The sequence below is a fragment of the Botrytis fragariae genome (genome assembly GCF_013461495.1).
Source record: "Botrytis fragariae strain BVB16 chromosome Unknown tig00000225, whole genome shotgun sequence".
Lineage (NCBI taxonomy): Eukaryota > Fungi > Ascomycota > Leotiomycetes > Helotiales > Sclerotiniaceae > Botrytis > Botrytis fragariae.
In genome coordinates, this window is record NW_023501002.1 from 279,163 (window position 1) to 302,629 (window position 23,467).

General features: G+C 43.1%; 7 protein-coding genes across 7 annotated transcripts; 3 read left to right on the forward strand and 4 right to left on the reverse strand.

Annotated features, from left to right (window-relative positions):
* Window positions 1–664: 664 nt before the first annotated feature.
* On the forward strand, window positions 665–3,962 carry Bfra_011161 (putative duf647 domain-containing protein; the record flags this gene model as incomplete). Its single annotated transcript, XM_037341491.1, has 8 exons — window positions 665–886; window positions 941–1,251; window positions 1,950–2,114; window positions 2,242–2,333; window positions 2,435–2,447; window positions 2,501–2,564; window positions 2,773–3,110; window positions 3,174–3,962. Exons 1-8 carry the CDS (start codon window positions 790–792, stop codon window positions 3,960–3,962), a joined length of 1,869 nt encoding a protein of 622 aa, XP_037188303.1. The 5' UTR covers window positions 665–789.
* Window positions 3,963–5,424: 1,462 nt separating this feature from the next.
* Bfra_011162 (putative cytochrome c1 heme lyase protein) lies at window positions 5,425–6,328 on the reverse strand (the record flags this gene model as incomplete). The annotated part of the gene is made up of 2 exons (XM_037341492.1): window positions 5,425–5,698; window positions 5,754–6,328. The coding sequence occupies 2 exons, from the start codon at window positions 6,326–6,328 to the stop codon at window positions 5,425–5,427; spliced, it is 849 nt and encodes a 282-aa protein (XP_037188304.1).
* Window positions 6,329–6,713: 385 nt separating this feature from the next.
* Bfra_011163 (putative diphosphomevalonate decarboxylase protein) lies at window positions 6,714–7,951 on the forward strand (the record flags this gene model as incomplete). Its single annotated transcript, XM_037341493.1, has 2 exons — window positions 6,714–6,775; window positions 6,865–7,951. The coding sequence occupies 2 exons, from the start codon at window positions 6,714–6,716 to the stop codon at window positions 7,949–7,951; spliced, it is 1,149 nt and encodes a 382-aa protein (XP_037188305.1).
* Window positions 7,952–8,668: 717 nt separating this feature from the next.
* Window positions 8,669–10,831, reverse strand: Bfra_011164 (uncharacterized protein; the record flags this gene model as incomplete). Its single annotated transcript, XM_037341494.1, has 2 exons — window positions 8,669–10,638; window positions 10,732–10,831. The coding sequence occupies 2 exons, from the start codon at window positions 10,829–10,831 to the stop codon at window positions 8,669–8,671; spliced, it is 2,070 nt and encodes a 689-aa protein (XP_037188306.1).
* A 1,868-nt stretch (window positions 10,832–12,699) lies between these two features.
* Window positions 12,700–14,429, reverse strand: Bfra_011165 (putative argininosuccinate lyase protein; the record flags this gene model as incomplete). The annotated part of the gene is made up of 6 exons (XM_037341495.1): window positions 12,700–12,921; window positions 12,980–13,033; window positions 13,077–13,286; window positions 13,341–13,445; window positions 13,497–14,299; window positions 14,357–14,429. The coding sequence occupies 6 exons, from the start codon at window positions 14,427–14,429 to the stop codon at window positions 12,700–12,702; spliced, it is 1,467 nt and encodes a 488-aa protein (XP_037188307.1).
* Window positions 14,430–14,861: 432 nt separating this feature from the next.
* On the forward strand, window positions 14,862–15,530 carry Bfra_011166 (putative upf0589 protein; the record flags this gene model as incomplete). The annotated part of the gene is made up of 3 exons (XM_037341496.1): window positions 14,862–14,975; window positions 15,028–15,276; window positions 15,339–15,530. 3 exons carry the CDS (start codon window positions 14,862–14,864, stop codon window positions 15,528–15,530), a joined length of 555 nt encoding a protein of 184 aa, XP_037188308.1.
* A 2,604-nt stretch (window positions 15,531–18,134) lies between these two features.
* Bfra_011167 (putative dual specificity protein) lies at window positions 18,135–19,654 on the reverse strand (the record flags this gene model as incomplete). The annotated part of the gene is given in 5 exon segments (XM_037341497.1): window positions 18,135–18,479; window positions 18,491–18,566; window positions 18,676–19,017; window positions 19,191–19,451; window positions 19,614–19,654. The coding sequence occupies 5 exon segments, from the start codon at window positions 19,652–19,654 to the stop codon at window positions 18,135–18,137; spliced, it is 1,065 nt and encodes a 354-aa protein (XP_037188309.1).
* Between the last annotated feature and the right edge of the window lie 3,813 nt (window positions 19,655–23,467).

The window sequence follows — 23,467 nt, forward strand, 5'->3', positions numbered from 1 at the left end:
CTGGGGAGGGAAATGATCTGATACCATTTACATACTTTGTACACACATCGCATCCTGGACATTATATACTTTTATACATCACGCCATTGACTAGCATGTGTCTGCAACCATTGTCGACCATTGCCATCCATCATCAACCAATAAGCACGCAAGGATGGTTGTGCGATAAGGAAAAATCAGTTGATTGATAATGTGATATCGTCTGAGGAATTAGACATAATGCTCCATCGGAAGTGGCCTTTATCAATGGCTAACCCCGCACCAACATAGACCTTTTTTTACTGTGGTATTCTATTAAAGACCGTTGGATTTTCTACTCTTCTGTTGCTGTTGCTGTTGCTGTTGCTGTTTCCCCCTCGCGAAAAAGGTTCTCACTTCATTGTTGTTTCTTCAATTTGTTCCGAGAAAAAGAGATATAATATATACTCACATACACACTCAATCTATTCACAGCTTCACATACCTAATTACCATATTTTCTTTTGAATCAGCCGCCACCCTTTCCACATCTGGTTACTAGCGGACGCCTATCTATTTCCCCCCATCCACTCATCCATCCGATTCCCGAATTCTCGTCCCACTTACCACACGCTACGAGTACACTATCCCCAAGACTAAAGCTTTCCATTTCCCGAACTCTTTTTCTTTTGACAACTTGACAACTCAATCTCCAGCACGTCAAACACAGAGGCAGACGACGGTCCTGATTTCCTTCTTAAGGTCGCACATCTTCTCAGTATTTACAAATTCTCTTTGTGATTACTTTTTCAATCTTTCCCAACCATCAAGATGTTTGCGACCAAGGTCCTTCGTCAAGCCTCTGCGGCTGCTGCTCACGCTGAGCGTACTCCATTGATCAGGTTCATGGGCAAGAGATCAATTCCTTGTACGTATTCTAATTTTCAAGCTGCTCTATAATTCATTCTAACAGTTGAAATAGCTTCGGTTGATCACTCTGCACGACCACATCCAGCATCCCCAACCCACGAACTTCCAGCAGGATTCGCTGAGGCTCAAAAGTCTTCCTCCTCTTCCTTCTCTTCCTACAGACAAAATGCTCAACAACATGGTCCACTTGGTCGCAGCGCCAGAAGTGACGGTACAATTGGTTCTCTCTCCGGTAGAGCTCTAGGCTCCGTTGCTCCAACCAAGGGAGAATACTTCGATCGCAGTGAACTCCCTGCACGTTTCCAACGTACTCCAATTGATCTTGCCGAGATTGATGCCATCGAGACTGGCGGTGCTACAGTTGTTTGCTAGATTTGAAACTTAAAAAAAGGAAGAAGAAAATTATTTGTACATTTACGGCAGGCTACGGAAAAGTGATGGATCGAGGAAGGATATACCCACGAAAACGACGGATTTCATGAAGATTCTGTGATAAGATGGATGAATATCAATAAGTTATCTTTCGGGATAGAGTGGAATAAGCTCTACGTCACTGTTTGAAAGTTTGGGATGCACAAAAGGACTGTAGTTCGGATCAGTGGCATGGAAAAGTTGCTTTTATGGGAGTCGGAGCATGTATCATCTTTCCTATTGGAATAATTCTGATCTTGATCTTTACTCTGGAGTATGGGTTTCTGGGAAGTTCTTTTTGAGGGTGGCTCTCTGAATTGTCATGAGATGAGTTGAAGAAAGCGAGAATATCAAATATCAAACCAAACATTAAACCAAAATACATTGATCACGTGCATAAATAATCATGATTTTAAACTACCTACTGGACCACAACTCCGAGTTGATTTTCTCCATCTTGGGCTGTTCTCCTTTAGATGATGCAAATTCATGAAATCAAATGACGACTTAATTCCTGAAACACATACAAATATCCTTTTCTGAGTCCGAATGACGACCACTCGCTAAGAATGATTCCTACCCATTGCATCGCGTCATTCTCATACATCACCCACTTATCCACAAACAATTGACACTTACATTCAGAATAGCACTTTACCTCCCCCCTCATAGAACCCCCGCTTAAGCCATTAGAGACCATGTCCGGGTCAGAAGAAATCAAAGAGATAAACCAATCCGGTAAACTCATCGCTACATACATTCGCTCTCATACTATTGGTTCTTCTAGCACGGAATCTGACCGGATCGATGTCGATGTGTGTGTTGTTTCTTTCTTTCTTTCTTTCTTTCTTTCTTTCTTTCTTTCTTTCTGTATATATACGATGTCTCTCTTGATAGATGATTGAATCCGTGAAGTCGATTGATATTGAAATGTTGAAATAGATACCAAAAGGTCCGTCGACGTGGGTTATGAGCTTGGTAGGGGCATTCATGCCAGTGGGATATCCGGACAGTGTTACGGAGGATTATACTGCGTAGGTTTTCTCTTTCTTTTGGGATCTCTCCTGCCTTGCTTTCTTGATGAAAATGGTGTGGGGAATTTGGGTAGTGAGGTGACTAATGGATTGTATCATAGGTATCAATTTTATGTAAGAGACCTTGGTTCGGGGAGAATAGGCAGAGGAACTGCTGATGAGAGAAGGATTCTATTCAGGCTTTTGCTAGTACGATTGCGGGATTGTTGGCTAGTAGGGCTGTGCTTCAAGGTATGAATGAGGTGAAGGATTCTTTCTTTTGGAGATGGGGGACAGAGGGGTCCTTTTGTTCTGGGGATCTGAGGATTGAGTTTTTTTGTGAACTTGTTGTTATGAGTTGTTGTAGAGTGTTGCCACAACTCCCTATCTTGACATTCCCTTGTTCCGACGTTACCACAAGCCTTCATCTAAAAAAATACTCCAATCTAACCTACCTCAGGTCTCGGCGTAGGCGACTCCAACGCCTCAGCAACTCACGCCGTTCTCCTCTCCATCCTCCAAGAATCCGCAGGTCGTATCTCTACCATCCTCTTCGCTCACCGACTCGGAAGTGCTCTCGAACCCGAATGCAAAAAATATCGACTCATGGCTGATATCTTCAACGACGCTGCTATGATTCTAGATTGCATCTCCCCTGCTTTTCCCAAAATCCCCCGCGTGTTTTTACTCAGTGCGAGTAGTGTGTGTAAATCGCTTTGCGGGGTTGCGGCGGGAAGTAGCAAGGCGAGTTTGAGCGCGCATTTCGCGAAGATGGGAAATTTGGCGGAGTTGAATGCGGTGGGTTTTCTTGCTTCTTGTGATAGATGGATAATGGATGGAATGGTACTAACGGGGAGATAGAAAGATGCAAGTCAGGAAACTCTCATATCCCTCCTAGGTATGCTCGTTGGAACATTTGTCGTTTCCAAGATTTCTTCTCAGGTAGCTACGTGGATTGCATTGCTCTCTCTCCTTTCCATTCATCTCGGTACGAACTATCTGGCCGTCAGATCAGTCACCATGCGTACCCTCAACAGACAACGAGCAAATCTCGTCATTTCATCTTTCCTCTCCAATACAAAACACGAGAAGAACAAAACTGCTCTCCCCTCTCCTAGAGAAATATCGCTCCAAGAACGCATATTCGAACGCGACGGCGCGATTCGTAACACCCAAGGCACAATCCTCGCTTACTGCAAAGTCGGCACGAGTCTCCAAGAACTGCTCTCGTCAATTTCCACACCCACAACTGCAGGAAGTTATGCAGAAACTGATTCAATCCTTACATCTCTACTATCCATCTACAAAATTCAGGGTTACATAATGTGGTATTCTCGTCCTCGCAATACATTCCTCGTTGTTTTGAAAGAAGGGTCACCCCCAAAAGTTCAATTGGATGCGTGGTTCCATGCTATCTTCGCCATTACGTTTAGGGAGGAGAAGATTCATGAATCCGAGAAGAATCGGATAGATAATCAAAGTATTTTGAATTGGATGAAGCAATCGCTAGAGCAATCGGAGAAATGGAGAGCTGAAAGGAGGTTTTATGAGGAGTTGGAAAAGAAAGGATGGGATTTGAATACGGCGGCGATTGAGGTTAGAGCGGGAACGAGATTGGTTGTTACTGATGGGCAAGAGAGGGGAGAGTAGGAGATGGGAACGGTAAATCAACGGATGAAATGAGAGTCTCGGGTGGTACTTTGACGTAAAATATGAATTCAAATATGAAAAGTGCTTTCATGCTATACATATAAGCTTTGAGGCTTGGAAATGCCACTTAACCCATCCTATCAAAATCAAATCTACACATCAAGAAATAATAGTAGCGCCTCTCTTAGACACATCATTATCATCCTCAATCTCAATCTTCCCCCTTTTTCCTGGCCTCGCTCCCTCCAAATCATCCCACCAAACCCCTCTACAAACAAATACCCTCATCCTCAATCATCCAGTCTCCTCAACTACTCAAGCACTCAATCTCATCCTACCCTATCCCATCAAGTTCAAATCCGAATCCAAATTCAAATCCAGCACTACTCGCAAATCCAAAATTTCTACCCTTTTTGAAATCATCTTATTTCTCTACATATCTACATATCTACATATCTACATAGTAAATACATACCTAGGTCAATAAATCAACACCCATCTCATCTCATCCTTCCTATCCCCGAACTTCACAGCAATAAATGTACCCTTGATTCCCAATCTGTTTTCCCGCCTATTTTTTATGTGTGTGATGAGTTTGTATATTATATCATGTTATATTGTGTATGAGGATGTGAGGATATCTTGAAATCCACAGCGCAGATCTTATACCACGCAAGAGGAAATAAGGTCATCTTTTCGCGATTTGTTTATTCGCTACCAAGGCATGCCTGAACTGGGTATCAGATAAGGCGCATCCTCCCTCTCTCTGACTGTCGAGACAAGATGAGAGAGGGGAAGGCTACCAAATGCGAATTTACTGAGAAGTGCAAATTGGTTGGAGATTCGAATAGCATCTTAAAAATAATCGTCTATTGGGTGTGATTGCCGTGAACTCTCATTCTAAATGACATGGTTTCATGTTCCTGATATATTTGATATAGATTTATTAGTCTGTACATACATATATATTGTACAGCTCAACCGGAGCAGAGAGTATGTCCTTCGAAGTCACTCTCAAAGAGTACATCGGTATACAAACACCGTGACACCTAAAATATACAATCCAATGCCTAGCTTTCCATTTTATCCCTATCAATTCGTTAATCGTACATCCTCTCCTCTCCGTCTCAGCTTTGGATACCGAAGTCTTTAGAGTGGCTCAAGTGGAAGAAATAGGCATTCAAAAAGCTTCAGATGATATACACTCATCCGATGATGTTAGGCGCATATCCCCTGTGTCCTAAAGCCATGGCAGAATATCCATTCTGACTTGTGTCCCGTCTGAAGTTATATCGAACTTGAATTGGACCTTCTTCCAGACGTCGTATAGGTCTCACGGAAGTTGTCATGTCCGTCCATCTCCGCTTTACTACAAGCTGTGACCTGGCGCATGATGCTGAGTTTTGGTCACACCCTCAACCTTTCCCCCCTCCCCATTTCCTCATCTTCCCAATCTAGAGCTCTAGTTAAATACCTTCCAAGCTCTCATCTTCCATCCTTCTAAGGTATTCAACTTTGGTCGAACATCTAAAAAGAAATTCAGTTTTCCACTTCCGTCGGGTGAAGCTTTGCCTGCGTAAAAGTCTATGATATAATCAACTCTCTTGCCGCATCGATCAACAACCCAATCATGTCGATCGAAGGGAGCGGTATATCCGAGAAGTGTATTGAATCGAGCTTTAGGGGAAAGGGTTTGCGAAAGTCCAAGGAAAGAATGAAGACGAGGCCCACCACATCTATTGAATTCATTAGTCTACATCTTACCACAAAACTTCTCAAAGAAGAACGTACTTTTCGCTGCCCCATCCCGCCTCCCACTCTCTAATTTCTTTCCATGCCCTTTCATTCACAGCATTATGAATCGGCACAATAGTTTTCATATCTGCAGCGTCTGATTGATGGCCTTTGCGCTTCATGGCTTCGAAAAACATTTTTTCACTAGGATAAATCCAGTTTCCAGATGCAGAAACGCCAGACTCAGATTCGGAGTTCGCGGGATGGGAGGTTGAAGGAGAGGAGGACGAGGGGGTATCATTTGGAGTAGGAGATGCGCGAGGAATCGTGGAAATTTCACGGTCGAGTCCTAGACGGGGTGGAGAAGTTGCGGATTTGGGAGTTGATGGTGGTTGAGAGGGTGTAGGTGATGAATTGTCCCAGAAGAATAGTCTGGAGAAAAAACTTGAAGGTGTATGTGTAGGAGGAGGAGTTTGATCAACGGTTGAAGAATCACAACTTGGACCTGGTTTTGATGGAGGGGTTGCGCCTGGGAAAGGTGGTTTGGTGGAATTGTTTTTAAGCCATGCTGAACGTGTTGCATGATCGACTGGGCAGGCTTCTATGCCTTGAGTTGACTCGTCTTTAGACATATTTGGTGGTTGTGTAGATTATGAAGATATACTTTGCTCAAGTGAGGGGTGATTGTTAATACAAATAAATTGAATTGGTCGAAGCATTAAAATAATTATTTTGCCTTATCCGCTGATCTTAACCCCAGCTTGAATTTGCCCTGTTGATTGGTTAATCCTGGTACCTTACTAGCGGATTTTACTTTCCCCGATTGGTTATTGTTGACCGCCTTTGACATTTTGCGATTAGGTGAAGGGACTGGCGGTTGTTGTCAATAGGAGACTTCTTTTAATCTCCTAAGAAGGAAACTATTGAAATATTGAAAATAAATACTTCTTGTGTATTCTTCCGAGGAAATCAAAAGCAAATTCTAACTCTTCACATTTGATTCAAAATACCTTCAGAATGTCAGACACAAAGGTTTATCAAGCCAGTACTACGGCTCCAGTTAATATCGCAGTAGTCAAGTAAGTAAAGCTACCCCTCTCTCCTCCATTGTACTTCTTGCATTGTCCACACTAAGAAACCCGCACTAACATATTCTCTCACCAACCAGATACTGGGGAAAACGCGATGCAAAACTCAACCTCCCAACCAACTCCTCCATCTCTGTAACCCTCTCTCAAAATGATCTCCGCACTCATACCACCGCTTCCTGCTCCCCCACCTTTACCGAAGATTCTCTTCTCCTCAATGGCTCTCCCCAAGATATCTCCAACGCCCGCACTCAAGCCTGTTTCCGCGAGCTTCGCTCTCTTCGTTCCGCACTCGAAGATTCCGATTCCTCGCTCCCAAAACTCTCCTCTTACCCCTTGAGAATCATCTCGGAGAACAATTTCCCCACAGCTGCAGGTCTCGCTTCATCCGCTGCAGGTTTCGCCGCTCTCGTTAGAGCTATCGCCAACTTGTATGAATTGCAATCTAATCCTACCGAACTTTCGAGAATCGCAAGACAGGGAAGTGGTTCTGCTTGTCGTTCTTTGTTTGGAGGTTATGTAGCTTGGGAGATGGGCCAAAAGGAGGATGGATCTGATTCCGTTGCTGTGGAGGTAGCACCAGCATCTCACTGGCCTAACATGCGGGCTCTTATTCTCGTTGTTTCTGCCGAGAAGAAGGGAGTTTCCAGTACCTCTGGTATGCAAATTACAGTTGCGACATCGAAACTTTTCAAACAGAGAGCAGAGAATGTAGTTCCAGAACACATGAAGGAAATGGAACGGGCAATTCAAGAGAAAGATTTCGAGGGATTCGCAAAGGTTACTATGATGGATAGTAATAGTTTCCATGCAACATGTTTGGATACTTTCCCACCCATTTTCTATCTGAATGATGTTAGTAGAGCAGCAATCAGAGCTGTCGAGGATATCAATAATGCCGCTGGAAAGACGGTTGCGGCATATACTTTTGATGCTGGCCCAAACGCTGTTATTTACTTCGAGGAAGAGAACCTTGGATTAGTAGCTGGTGCGTTGAAGAGTGTCCTTGGAGGTGTGGACGGATGGAATGGAAAGGATGTCGAGAGTAAGAGTGCAGAACATATTGATGAGAGAGCACAGAAGGTTCTCAAGGATGGTGTTAGTAGAGTAATTTTGACTGGTGTTGGTGGAGGACCCGAGAAGACTGAGAAGCATTTGAGCGCTTGAATTAGAGACAATTAGTTAATATGAATGGGATTCGTGGAATCACGAAGACAGGGCGAACATGAAAGTTAGCGGGTGCATTTGTAGATGATATTCTTGCAGCTAGTAAGTACATTTGAAGCGCTATTACAAATACGCCTTTATGTCTATCAACATGTATTTTTTGTGAGGAAGTTTGAGAGAAGACTAGTAGTAATAGTCGTCAGGCAAGAAGCTAGATCGAAGCCCCCTTTGCAAGCGAGGTCTACATGACGCAATCCTAACCTTGGAGTACTCCGATACTAAACTCACAAACTCCAAATGGAAATCGGCGGAACCAATTGAAAAATTATGTCAACTTCTTACGAAGATTGACATAGATTTGATGATTGACTGGCGGCAAAACTACAATACGGTAATGCCACAATTCTAGAAATATATCATTGTATATCAGTCTTCACCATTCCGTTCGTGAATATCCAGCACAATTAAAATAATCAAATCTGTGCACATCCATTTTTGCAATTTTACTTACTAGCTACATGTGTGTAATTCTCCTATGAAAAGATTAATGGGTATCTAACGCGCACTGTGAATACAAATCCTAAACCACAGATCCCGAACACCCCTCAGAAGCAAGAATAGTACGCGATAGCTACCAACTATGAGTAAGACTTGCATGCCGATTGCCCAAGCCCTGTGAAACCAATAAACCAAGACCACAATTACAAAACGCCCAGTCTAGGATCTACCAATCCCCTGCATCATACTTTGCACAGTTCTAAACTGAGAATTCTCCTCCTCCAGCCGCGTATTCCTCTCTTGCAACACAGCAAGTTGCTCCAGCAGAGCCTTCTCCACATTCGATTGTCCCATAATCTGAGACCGCAGATCCGCAGACACAAGTTGTTGTTCCTGTAATTGTTGTTGAAGGTCAATTTCCGAGCTTTTCTGAGACACTGCGTCATGTGCGCGACCACTGCGTTCCTTCTTTATAGCTTCGTTCAATCGTGCATATCTTTTTTGGAGATCGACAAGCGCTTTAATTACTGGAAGTGCGGCCATGCCTTCTTGGTTCTTTCTCGTCACTGCGTCGTCTTTGAGTTTCGAAATTGTTGTTTCCAGGGTGGCAATCTTGGCTTCCGAAGCAATGATGACAGCCTTAAGAGGCTTGGTAGCTTCCTCAACAGCGCGAGCGATCTCGCTAACCTTTGTATCGTCGATTTGAGCCTGGCTGACGCGAGAAGCACGTAGTATGTCTCGTTCTTGTCGTGCTTCGTCCCGTTGTTTCTTGAGCTCAGTAGCCTTTTCAACAAAGCGTTCATGTGCTGCTTTGTGTCGAGAAAGCTTGTTGGTTGTTTCTGCACTATCGAGCTTGGTAATATTTTGTGCATCTTGTTCGGCCTTAAGTTCCTGCTCTAGCTTAGATATCTTTTCGTGCAGACGCTGTATCTTGGTCGACCATTCGCTTCGGACCTTGTCTGGTTCTTTCAGTGCCTTGTCGAGTTTCTCTTTCGTCGCTACTAATGCAGATTCTAGCTTGCTGTTCTCAGTTTTGAGTGCTTGCTCTCGATTGTCATAAGCAACACAAACATGCTTGATCTCGGTCTCCTTTTCAGCTATATGTCGTTCTTTGGCGGCGAGTCTCTTGCCTAATGAGAGTATCAAGTCGTCCTTAGCTCTATCTTCAGCTTCTTCTTCTGACTTATCATGTTCTTCTTCTGACTCTTCAGCGTTCGATTCGATGACAGCTCTGATGTCCTTGATGGTAACTTTGCTTTTTAACACCTTCTCCTTCGGATCCTTTCTGACCGCAGCCAACTCAGTATGACCTAATGATATCAATCTCTCTTTCTCCTCCTCACGCCACTGTCTCCTCTGTTCCGGGGTCTTTGTCGTTAGAGGATACCCGTTCTTGAATCTCTTTGGCTCCTCCTGTCCCGCCATTACTTGTGCTTCAATAGCCCTTTTCACCCATTCTGGTGGAATTATTTCATTATTTCCTTCGTGATATTCGACAGCTTTTGCAGGAGTTTTGATTGACGGGTCTGATTTTGGGACTGGGTTGTCTTTCGAAATTATGAGGAGTGTTGCAGCCTCGTCGCTTGTAAATGTGATATCGGCGTTATTCTTTACGGCTAGGCCCAGGAGATGGTGCAGGTATTGAGGGAGAGCATTTTCAGGTTCGAACGCAGCCATCTCCATGCGTTGTTTTCTGGTTGCATTTCTTGGTAATCTTGCCTCGCACTCTTTGGAAACCGGTAATGATATACCTTGAGCGGTAAGAACATGTGCTTCCCTGCTGCTCAACGTGACGTTAACTTGCCAAAGCTTCGCATCCTCGAGCTTTTCAATACTTGAAACTGAACATAGATACCACTCTTTTGCAAGCTCTTCCCTTCCTCCTGGAACAACAAAGCAGGGTTTTGAAGCAATTGCAAATTCTGCTAACAAATTGATGCCTACATTCTCGGTGTAATTCTTGAATGGATCCCGTTGATAATCCAAGCAATGGGTGCCGTCTATATATGTTCTCTTAAAGATATAGAACCATAGGAGGATGTCGTCTACGGGTAGTTTCGAGTGTGGTTTGTCGTAGAACGCATCACGAAGAGATGTGTATTTGTAGGCTTCGACTTCGCGTGCAGTCAAGAAAAGACACTGACCATAATTTGCAGCTTCAGAAGCCTTCTCTGATATAGTTTGGAAGACTTCAGTATCCTTAGCCAAGTTTTTTGGACGAGGAGGACATCTTCGACAGGCTTAATCCAGCCAGTGCGCCTCCTTGACGGACAAGGTCGTACCAGTTTGCATTTCGAAACATTCCTGCACCTTTCTCTTCAATATTTCTGCAATTTTTCTCTCATATGCTGAAATAACTTTTTTCTCATTAGAAGTATCCATGGTGAAACCGGCAAATATCGATTGGGTAGCAACAAGCGGCGCGATCGATAGTTGACTGTAAGTTGAATTTTAGTCGTCTGTGGAGGCGAATTATTATCTTTGACGGGAAGTTTTTCAGATTACCACAAGCCAGAATTATGCAGTAAGTAACAATCAAATGCAATACTAAGCGTTGAATTTAAAGATCATCTCTCTAGACATGGACCAGAGAAGAAAGGCAATGAGAACTCAGGTAAGTTAAACGAATTGTAGAATTGTTAAAAGATTTGTGAATTGTGTTTTCAAACAAGTTCGAAGAGAGGGTGAGGATTTGCTAAATTTTAAAGAAACCCCCTAGTAATTTGCAAAAGATGAACCCGTGAACACTCTCAAACAAAAATAGATGGGGTTTCTTCGGGTCGCTAACTGGTCCTTTGATTGAAATGGCTGTGTTTAATTCACTGTTGCACATTCAGTACTCGATGTCAGATTTTGCTAAGTCTATCTTCTCGGATTTCTAAAATCAGAGTACAAAGTGAGCAGAACGATGTTACATTACATTAGAAGTTGTGAAGCTATAAGGTTGTCTTGGTATTGGACGAACCAATTCTTCATAAAATGTTTTTTGGGGCTTTGATCCGAACCAACGAAAGGTAGATCTTAAGAAGAGTTGCTGATGAATTCTTGATGTAGAAATTCTAAAGCAGTTGGCAAGATTTCAGCTATTGAAGAAATGTATAAGGGGAGTGAATTTGTGAGATTTACCATTGTTGCCAACAGAAAAGTAACCTCAAAGTACAATTATTGAATCTCCCAAACAAAATCTCTTTGAACCTCTCCGCACTTTCCCTCGCCCCTCTTGTTAACCCCTCCCATCATCAGCCCTGACTCTAGGCTTGAGGACATTAACCGAGCTTTCTTTCCTTCAAATATTTGAAGCGCTCTCAAGATTCTTTCTGTATATTCAGGATTTTCAAATTTCTGAATAGTTCTAAAAAATCGAATGGAGATTTATATATTCAGAAAGTCAAGTGATGTGAGGAGAGAATCGAAAGAGAGTGGATTATGAAGAATGGAGTAAGAATGATGGGAAGTTGAAGAGAATGAGAATAACTTTTATGCTCGTGATCAGCTCAGAGAACTTAATAGATAATGACAGATATTTCATGCTGAGTGTTATCAGAACCATAGAGCTTATAGATCGAGGAGAGCGAACTTCAGTGTTTTGTGAAATGGGATAAATGCAACAGATGAATACATGTCAGTATTGATAGACTGTATCAGATTGTAGAGTTTAGGCCAAGTTCTGTCTTCTTTCTGCATTGTTAAGGGTGCGTCGTAACTTCTTTTGTCTCATATTTCCTAGAAACTTGATTGCTTCAATAGACAATTGATTGAGTCTTCTGTTATGTAAAAAATTTACTATTAGTCAAAGAATATTCTATCACATAGAGCATAGGTTTCCACCTCAGAAACCTCGGAGCATTGTGAAGAGGGCTGAGAGCAGTTTATGGCCTCCTTTTTCCCTTGAGGGACACATAGGAGAAAAGCTGCAGTCTTTATTCGTCTTGAAAGCTCTCATAATACAGACAATACACGGCCAGCATGATTTGAGAAAAGACAATAACAGAGAGGAACCACAACAGTAACAGCAATGGCAATGACAACAACACTAGATACAACAACGGTCGAACATTACGTTTCGTGACTTCTATGCATTCATGGTATCAATTATTCTCGTTAACTTTTATCTGTATGGAGTTTCTATTACAAAAGAATTGCAACCCGCAGATCTAGCATTGACACTAACAATGCACTAGATGATTGTATAGCGCAAAATATTCTGAACAGCTCGATTCATAACATTTCAACATTTCGACCTTTTACCTTTAACCAAGAATGCTTTTCAGAACCTTGATTTGCTCCTCAACGCTTGACTTGCTGGTTCCGCCAGCCGCTTGGCGTGCTTCTACACTCTTCTCATAGTCAAAGCATTCGGAAACATCCTCCTTGAAACGGCTATCAATGCTTTTCAATTGATCATATGTCAATTGATCCATTGGAATCTTAGTCTTCTCAGAATATGCGACGACTTGTCCAGAGATATGGTGCTATTTTCAATATTAGCACTTGTTCGATCATAACCCAGAAGAATGAGGAGCTACTAACAGTCTCTCGGAATGGTACGCCTGCCCGTACTAAATAATCTGCTAAGTCGGTGGCCTAAGAATGATCCCCTTGGTTAGCGAGAGCACACCCAACATACACTAGGCTCGAGAGCATTTCCCCAAGTTGTATCTTTGAATTGACTTACGAGCATGAATGGGTCTAGCGAGGCCTTCATCTTCTCTGGATTGATAGTCAACGTGCTGAGAACACCGGTCGCGATCTGGATACTGTCTCCAACTGTCTTGATGTGATCCAACATTGGCTCTACACTCTCTTGGAGATCCTTGTTGTAAGTACTTGGAAGACCCTAACATGATCGATCAGAATATTGTCATATTGCCAAACGACAGTGGAGAAGTACCTTGATTGTCATCATCAAACCTGCCATTTGACCGAACGCTCTGCCAGATTTACCCCTCAATAATTCCAAACTGTCACTGTTTTTCTTTTGTGGCATCAGAGATGACTATCGATGTTAGTTTAAGAGTCTATGTAGGTCTTGGAAGGTAGGACGTACTCCTGTGGAGTAGGCATCAGCCAGACGAACGAAGCTAAATTCACCGGTACCATAGATGATAAGATCCTCAGCCCATCTTGATAAATGTGACATAAGAGTGGCACCCCATTGCATCGTCTCAACGACAAAATCACGATCGCCAACAGCGGACATAGAATTCCACAAAAGACCTTCGAAACCAAGCTCCTCGGCCATTGCCTCACGGTCGATATTGAAAGGGTTACCAGCCAAAGCACCACATCCTAATGGCGATCGATTGACTCGCTTGATAACTTCTCGCAATCTTTGGAGATCAGTTGCAAAAGCCAAACCGTATGACAACATCCAGTGACTCCATCTGATGGGTTGAGCACGTTGCAAGTGAGTATATCCTGGCATGATATGCTCAATCTCGTTCTCTGACCTGGCAGCCACAACCTTCAAGTAATCGACTAAGAAGCTCTCAATCTTTTTGAGCTCATCCCTAAGCCACAATCGCATATCTGTTGCAACTTGCTCATTTCGACTTCTTCCAGTGTGTAATTTCCCTCCAATCTCTTTGCCAATAATTTCGCCCAGTCTTCTCTCATTTGCAGTATGAATATCCTCGTCCACACCAGGAATGATCTTGAATGTGCCAGCGACCCATTCTTCCTCGACCTGCTTCAACCCGGACTCAATTGCTGCGAATTCAGCTTCAGTCAAGATGCCATTCTTGTGGTTTGCACGAGCCCAAGCAATACTACCCCGAATATCTTGAGTGTGGAATGCACGATCGTAGTAGATTGATTCGTTATAAGAAACCATGAGAGGATCAAGACCACCTATTGAAGTGTCAGTAAGAAATTGAGCTCAATCAAAGAAATATGAGTCAAACAAACCAGTAAATCGACCACCCCACAACATATTCTCTCCAGGTTTGCTACCTGGAGCTCTAACTTGTTCTGAAGCCATAATGGAATGAAACTGAGTGAATTGATCAAAAAAGTATAAGTAAATGTAATACAACAGCTTATCGTCGCTTTCAGTTTTGGTTGCTTGACATAAAACCAAATATGGACGGGAGTGCTAAGAAACTATTGATAATAGTATTGTGATAGCTAAAAATTTATTGAGGGGTGGTTCCTGATTGCATCGGAGGTCGGTGCTACGTTAATCCTTGCTAGCGCCCGCCTTGTGATAGATCCTTTCTTGAATATTAGAACTACGGTAAACGACAACTCATCAATTGCTGTTTCACATCACATCCGAATCTCAACTCTCCACCTCTTTAATTCTACCACGTATCTACCAAGTACTTCTCCCAGTACCCGAAGAGTTGAATTTTGAAGAGTGTTGAAGAAGCACAAGTTCACAAGGGCATTAATTGATAAACTGATTTTAAATATGGCTTCCTTTCCCAACATTTGGACTCATCGTAAGGTGGCCGACACCGCTTCCAAGCCTTGTGAGATTTGCTATAAACCTAGTGCAAGTGTTCTGATAACTCCAGAAAACAAGGTGGATATTGACATCCTCTATTTTGAAGTGGTCGCTTAACGATTCTTATTAGGACTTCTTTTATGTATGCCCATCCCATTTGAAGGATAAAGGGTTTGCCACGCCCATTGTAGATGAGGCTGCTATTGCTGCTAGGAAGAAGAAAGAAATGGACGACGAGATTGCACGTGTGAAACAGGAGTTCGAAGAGAAGCAGAAGAGAAGGAAGGAGAAAGAAACTTCGAAGAAAGACGAGAAGGAGAAGGATAGTGAAAATAAAAAGGATGAAGGGAAAAAAGATGAGAAGAAGATTGAAGAGAAGGTATGCATAACGCTTGATCATTCTCAATTTTATGCCTACTAATATTTCACTTGTATCTTTAGGAGAAGCCGAACACTCCTGTATCACCAGCACCAAGTCCAACAGCAGATGAAGAACCTAGAGTCTTTTCTCTAAAAAAGACGTTCTATCAACAGAGACTGGATAAAAAGAAGCAGGCGGAAGTTGCAAAACGAAATCGTGAACGTCTCCAAAATCCGAATTTGTTTCCTCAAGTCCCTAAAGGCTTACCTTGAGCTGGGATAATCATCTCAAATGATCAAAGCTCCTATTTAAATGGGAGAGATTCCACCAGAGCTATCGTAGATTTATCAGTGTTTCTTGTGATGGTGATTTTGCAAAGGCACTCAAAAACAGGAGATTCGGACCGTACTTGCCAAGAACATTCGTTCTTACACTCGCGAGTTAAGGAAGCGTCTTATTAGTTAGACACCCACCCTCGCGCAAACTTTACTCATTCTTGATATACTGGCCGGGGAATGTAACATGCGAGTTTGATGGAGTCACTTGAAATGGTAAGGCCCGCTCCGTACACGTCATATAATTTACTACTAATGAGAGTTGCAGCATCGTATGTTCATGAGGTCCTTCTGCTGACTGCATATGATCGACCCGTTGGGAAGGTGGTCAATGCATCTAAGTTGGAGTTGAGTATGGATGGGTTGGCATTCATCGGGGCAGTCCTCATTGTACTTACTATCCTGTATATAAAGCTTCATCAGGCTACTTCTCACGGCAGTCATCAGGCTAGACCGCGCGGTATCTTCCTTGCCAGGCAATCGAGTGAAAGAACAGTACCATCCCGCAATTACCTACCTCGTACAAAACGCCGTGAAGGTACATACGTGCTTACATGTTAAAAAGCTAACCCTGCTTATCTCAAGCCATTCTAAGCTTCTTTCGCTTCCCTGCAATATTTGTTTCCCATATCCACTATTCTCGCTTGAAAATTTATTGTTAGTGCTTATTTTCAGCCTTCAAAATCCTTGGGAGAAGCCACTCACCCTGGTACACACTTTGCGATACTCTCCAGCTACTCACTTGGTTGTCACTTCGCTTCTCTTATCCAGAAGCTCATCTAGTCTCAATTACATCATTGCATTGCTAAACCGATCAGCCTCGTGATTTTACTAGTCATAAGGCTTTTAGAATGTCACCCAGATCCAATTGAATGCTTATCCTATCCTCATGCTCATCGATCATGTCCTGTAGTCAGACGGCTGAATGAGCGTCCGCCAGCATCCTTTACCCCGCATATCTAACGATGCAATGCTACCCCGGTCATCTTTCCCATCAACGATGGCATCATTGGATAGACGCAGCAATGTCTTGCAGAGTTAAGACCGCACGACTTTGCTCTGCTGGTCATTGTACGTACATTTTATTTATGTATTTACTCGGTGAAACGTTCATTTCGGAAAGCCCACTGCGAACAGAAAGCCATCCGTAAATCTATCACATTTTCACGGCTGACTTACATGCATATGAGCATTCTATTACACCTCAAATATCATGCTCGATTCCTTTCTTCCTTCTCTACCTGAGGTACGCCTTTGCATCCGTTTATTATATCACACTCCACTCCGCTCACGGAGCCTGACACATCTGGTCCCATCCTGCCTCGCTCAAGCTGAGTCATCCTTAACATCAATTCATCCTACCTTCCTTCACCACTGCATAGCTGCCTGATTCACATGGAATGTAAGTAAAAACGGACCCGACAACTTGGTTGAAGTTAAAACGTTATGTATACGTGAAGAGTGGAGCCAATAATCCTACACCGTTACGGTGTGTTTAGGATCTCCTTTCGCTGTTTTTAACGATAAGTGAAGTGCTGGGATGAATGAACAGAGCGTGCGGCTTACTGAAGAGCGGGAAAGTGGTGAGAATGAGGCTAATCCTGGACGAGTTGGTTCATACGAAGGGGTCTATTAGTTCGGGAAGGAGGTCATACCACATTATGTATAATGATATAACATGACATACTAAATGCTTTTTCAATCTTTCAAATAAGCTCCATCTAAACCAGGAATGGATGAGGTCACCCTCCCGACGCCTTTATCCGTTTTGTACATCTAGACAGAAATATATAGAGCATAACAAGTTTCCTAATTCATATAACACACTTTACAAAGAATCCATTGACCCCCTATACAAATTCACGATCTACCTGATGAAGCATCTAGACCCATTTGTTCTGAACCATCTTCCCGCTTACACAGCGATTCTATACCCACCTGCATCTGCACCCACATCCATGCCCATACCCATACCAGAAATCCATTCCTTCATCATCCGCTCCATGCGACTGCTATCCGCGCAAACACAACCCAGCATTACACAAGCAGGGCCAGGCAATCGAATCCATCACCTCTCGGTCGTTCCGCAAATACTACTTTGACATTTTTGACACTGAAAATTTCGAAATCCGAACTTTCCGATTCCTTGTAATTACATAGACTTTTTCTACTTGTTTTTTTCTACTAGTTTTTCTTTTTCAATTCCGAATGCCACATGTGCAGGGTGAAGATATTTAGAACTAGGTATATGCTATATGCATATGCAGGCATTGATGTAGGTGGTAGCAGTGTATTGTATGTGTCTCGTGAATAGTGTGAAATACAACCAAAATGATAGGGTGGAATAAGCCAGACCCATGGCCCTGTAATCTAATCTTCTCAACTTCCTATCATATCGCATCTTATAATTCCTGTCTAGTACCAGACGGTAACGTGCCGCGGTTATGTTCATTGATACATATGTACATAAATGCATACAAGGGTTGTCACCTCGCCTGCGCGGCAGCATCAATCATTCCCAGACCAATCCCCATCCCCAGTCTACAAACTACCCTTCTCCCTCTCCAACGTAGTTCCGCTTCCTCTCATCCCAGGAGGCATCCTAATACCCCCGCTCCCTCCTTCCACCCTCTTTCCGATCGTGACCTCATCACATCTTCCCTTTAACAAACTGAAAGCCGGGCAAACCCATACTCCACAGCTACATCGCATCCCCTGCCAAGCATACTTTCCAACTTGGGCTTTGCATTTTTGGTTTGGACATTCGAGTCTTCCAGATAAGTTTCCGAGTTCGAGCTCTGGACGCATCCAGGAGAGAGGGTGCAAGAAGTGGTGGGTACAGGTGCTATGATGAGGAGTGGAAGCAAGGGAGGAAATAGGTGTTGTCTGGGATTAACGAGAGAGGTGGGAGAAGACGTGGATTTTGGGGAGGGCGTGTGAGGTATCAGGTAAGGGGTTGTGACGAGGTTGCGGCTGGGTAATTTTTAGCTTGATGATTACATTCCTTCGCTGCTGATTGATAATTATGATATGTGGCAGAAAAATGAAAATAAGTGAAGACAAAACAAACGGAAGAACTTACCGACACATTCTACATCTGATTTCCTTTTCCTTGCCGTCTGCCTTCTGTTTATCCTGCTCTTCTTCATCCTCAAATCTTACCCAATCAGGTCGTCCTCCGGTGGCCACAGCCAACTCAACCTCTCTTTGATACAACCATCTTTGATACTTAGGCTGATCATCTATGTTTCTTGGACAGCCCATTTCGTGATATAGTTGGAGTTGCGCCATGAATCCATCATTAGGCTCAGCGAAAGGACGTGTTTGTTGTATTTGGGCAAGCGCAGTATGGGGAGTCAGTGAGGAATATTGACGGAGGAGGTAGGCGATTAAAATGGTTACAGAACGGGAGCGACCCATTGCGCTATTAGGTGTCAGTGTTTGATATAAATTGTTCAAAGATAGGAAGGAGTCATGAGTAGAGAAAGACCACTTGACTTCTCCTTTTAAAATCCAATAACATGCTCCCATGTCTACTACAATGATAGTGATGACTTTCGTCTTTCAGGACAAACAAAATAAAGCATCCTAGCTTACCAATGAACGAGCACAGCACCCTTCTTCTTCTCGCCCTCATCACCCTCAAGCCTCCCATTGCCCTTCAAAGCCTCCTCAATCCAAGCTCCCGTCGTCTCAAATTCAGCCAGCAAATTCTCATCCTCTACATCATCCACTTCGATTTGGAGGTGTTTGTACTTGTTCCAATCGATATTGAAGTTCTTGAAATCGTACTTCAGAACACTGACAATATGTGTGATGTTATTCTTTTGGAGAGAGTTTTCAGTCAACGAAACGATCCTGTCTTGTGTTAGAACTATCTATCTCTTATATCATTCAAAGAACAGTAGACGATAGCCAGAGATCCTCCGCAACATTTGAGCGAAAAGGTCAAAAAATCAAAACAGTATCACGTGCGCGGGGCAAACGCTCGAAAGTAAATGTACATACCCTCCAACATACAACTCATCCTCCCCTGATAACCTCGAAGGCTCTGTATTCATCTTAAGATTCTGTCTCAAATTCCTTACTTTCTGTATCTGTTCCTGTAACTGCCTGCCTTCCGAATTTGGCGAGTCTTCAATTGACGTTGATGTTGACGTCGCCACCTTGATCGAGCAAACCTTGTGTAACCTCGAGATAGCAAGTCAAACAATCTCAAATCCTCGCTTATGGCCAGCAGTGTACTTGCAAAAAAGGGGAGCGTACTCAATTCAAATCAGGTGATGAAATATTATTGGTATGTAGTCCACCCTCAAGGGTCTCTTTCTTCAAGCTTGTGTCTACATTTAGAAAATTCCAAATTGTTCTTTTGCTCTTTCACCCCGCCTTACCGGTTAAATATCGGCGCTAGGAACTATTGATCCTTCACTCGTAGAATTTAATTTGCCTTAGGCCAAACTTTAAAATCAGCCTTAAAACCTTGAGAAACTCCATTTAGTCAACACAAAGTTAAAATTTCTGCGCGGAGAAGTATTTTCCTTCACGAGATCTTGTCTTGTTCTGTGTTTCGGCAGTTTGATTACAGAGCGGCAGACGAAACATCCGGTGCGCAACATTCAGTATCATTTGTGCGCATACATGTAGTGGCAGTGTTACCATCTAGTCTTTTACGTGAAGATAGTCAGGAGACGATTAACGAAATTGCATTTTGTAGATGAATCTGCACTGATATCCATGCGATGAGACTTTCGGAATACTCCTTCGGGGCTAAAAAGCACAAGCACGAGAATCTTCTCATCGGGCCGAGTCCGGGCCAAGAAATGCTTACTTTTAGGGATTTTGACCACCGTGGAGATGTCAACAGCATAAGGTGGACGAGATCAGATTGAGTTTTTCAGGGGGAAACTGGGGATGGATTTCGGGTGTTATTAGGTTTATATCTCCGAAAACTACAAGGCTGTCATGATAAACGATGATTAGACTCATCAAACTTTGTAATTCATATCGGTGCCACTGATATCGGTGATAGTTCTCTTGTGAAAATCGAAGGAATGAGAATGTTGGCCGAAATGAACAACAATATGTCTCGTTAGATGATCAATAACACAATGAAACGTTGCGCGATTTATTGTACCAGTAGCCAGCAGGTTGTAGTATCTCCGAAGGTTGGAAATGTCTTAGATTTTGTTGATCACCAAACACGCAGAGATCTCAACATAAGACATTATCATGAGTAAGTAAATGATGTCTGGTTCAGAACACCCGACTCGAGGATGATCTAACTCACGTAGCATAAACATGGCATCGACCCCCGTTCGTCCGCCTACCGAAAGCCCTACCCGATATCATCCATATGCAACACATATTGTATCTACTCGAAATAACTAAGGCTGACTAGTCGAGCCATTCCAACATAAAATCACATGTAGCCAGGAAAACCACCAGCATGTGCATACGCAATCAAATCATGAAAAAAAAATCGTGTCAATCCAGACTCCAGATCATCCCCGTACCGATAAACGGACGATTGGCGATGTTTGTCCCAAAAGCGGAAAAGTGTTGTGATACGACACCTCGTGTTTCGCTTCGACATCCCGCGTGTGTGCCAGAGATTCAGCCTTCTTTTTCGCCCTATGGGGCCGTACTTCACTCGAGCCTGGTACTGTGCTTTGAGGCGCTAGAGGCGGGCGTTCATAAGGTTGGCCAAGGGATAAAAAGAAACGGAAAATTTGTTACATGAGCATGGATTTTGTGTAACATTTCTACCTATACAAATTGACTGAATGGAAAGATCTGGATGGCTTGGCATTTAGCTGAAAATTGAAAAATATATACTGTCCGTATTCGAGATTTAGGCATGTTCATCTCTTGCATGCAGGTCAATCAATGAAAGACGATACCAGAACATACAATATATTAGATATCCTAATACGACAATTATGTATCTTACGATACTGTATGATGGCCACCTTAGCACGTAATCTAGCCCCAACGCCAATGTCATCAGCGGCTGATCAGAACATGGGTTGCAATTCACACCCATCTACCGAATGTTTTTCAGCCCTTTGTTCTAGATCTGCTAAAGACATCCATCCACCTGTGCTCGATTCACCGCTTAGATTGATGCATGCTCACGGGGCAATGCTATTTTGCAAGTAAACGAATTGGCTCGCGAGTGTAAGGGTAGATAACTAGGCAGATGTAAATCGGGGGCGTTTATGGGAAAGCTGGACATACAGGTTTCTGTATATACTGTAGCCTTGTCCTGCTGGAAACGTTGGTTTGGGGGCAAGATCTAGTTTCCTGGATGCTTATTATATTGGTTCTTCTAAAATGAGATCTACTCGTACCCCTCTCAATACTCAATTTACGAACGTGATTGGTACTATGCAAGTTTTCGCCTCAATACCGGTGTGTAAAGATTCGTATGCCAAACAAGATTAATCAGAAAACAGTCAGCTCCAGTCGTATCTTGGGATCAATAACAGGTTGGATTTAAATGAAGCTTTGAGGGAAAATAACGAGATTCGTCCCCGCAAAATGAGATGGTGGCTGAGACTCTCGAGACACTCTGCGTGAACTTTGAGCTTATCCACCTCCCTCTTACCTAAACCCAGAATTAGCAGATCTAGATTCCCGTCTATCTGTGATCAACATTTCACTTCTCCCGCCTGCCGTTTCCCACTTCCACACACCTCCTTGCAACGCTGATCTAGTGCACACCATTCAAGTTCAAATCCCATCTTCATGATTCATCACAACATCGTGACATAGCCTCCGCTTCCAAATAACTGGTTCAGGTCGCCGACTTTTAGAAACTTCCTGGTAATCGATCATTAGTGAAAGTAAGCATCTTGGCAACGCGACGCGGCCACGCAGAGCCTCTACTCACTAGATGTTAGCAAAGCTTGGAACATGGCAATGACTTCAATCAAGCTTGTTACTCGTCCCGCTCGAGCCTCGGTAATTATCCTCAATCCAGATGTATAGCTGTGATGTGATGTGATCACGTATCCCTAATCACTGTCGCTGATTGCCAAGGGTTCTTCATTTCATTCACGTTTCTGAATCTCGGGGCTATTTAGAATAAGCCTTGTAGGGCTAGGAAGTACCCGACAATGGATTGACTGTATTAGGAAAGCATCCCGGTGATTATATGAAATCGGCGTTGAATTTCTTGGTGATAGCAATGAGATTGAACGAATAGACGGCATGAGAGTGGGATTGATGGATGTTCGCGTCAGTATGCAGTCAGAATGATGTTTTTGGTTGTTAAGTGAATCCAGTAATTATTACTTGATTGTATGCATGTTACTATTCTTCCACAACTAATAAGTTGGCCGGACAAACAGGCTCAAGGCGGGGAAACCTAGGAACGACTATTCTAATCACAGATGACAGGTTGCCCGCGCGCGACCACCTCGTACTTCCCCATTCATTATCATCGGCTCTGCCGAGTTACCCCTTCATCTTCACCTCATTGAAATCCGTACAGGATCACGATGTAGCTCTTACTGCCCCTCTTCAACGTACAATCGGATTACAAGACAGTAAAAATGTATGAATAATGATTACTCACTCGTGACCTAAGCTACCATCGTAGGATTCCAATCCACGTCGACGGGTAAGGTTCAGAGATTCCAAGGGATGTGGTGCTGTGCCACCAACGAGCTTACCGTATCCAACCTTATTTCCTTTTGGATTATCGATTATTGATTCCGAATTGATTCTGAATTGTTTGTTTGGATCGTGGTCGTACTATGCGGAATCCTTGAGTCGAAAACAAGAAATTGGAAATAACAAGCGATGGTACTGGAATTCTCAACCTCACGTTCTCTCGTAAATCCCACCTTCTCTCATAAATCCCACCTTCT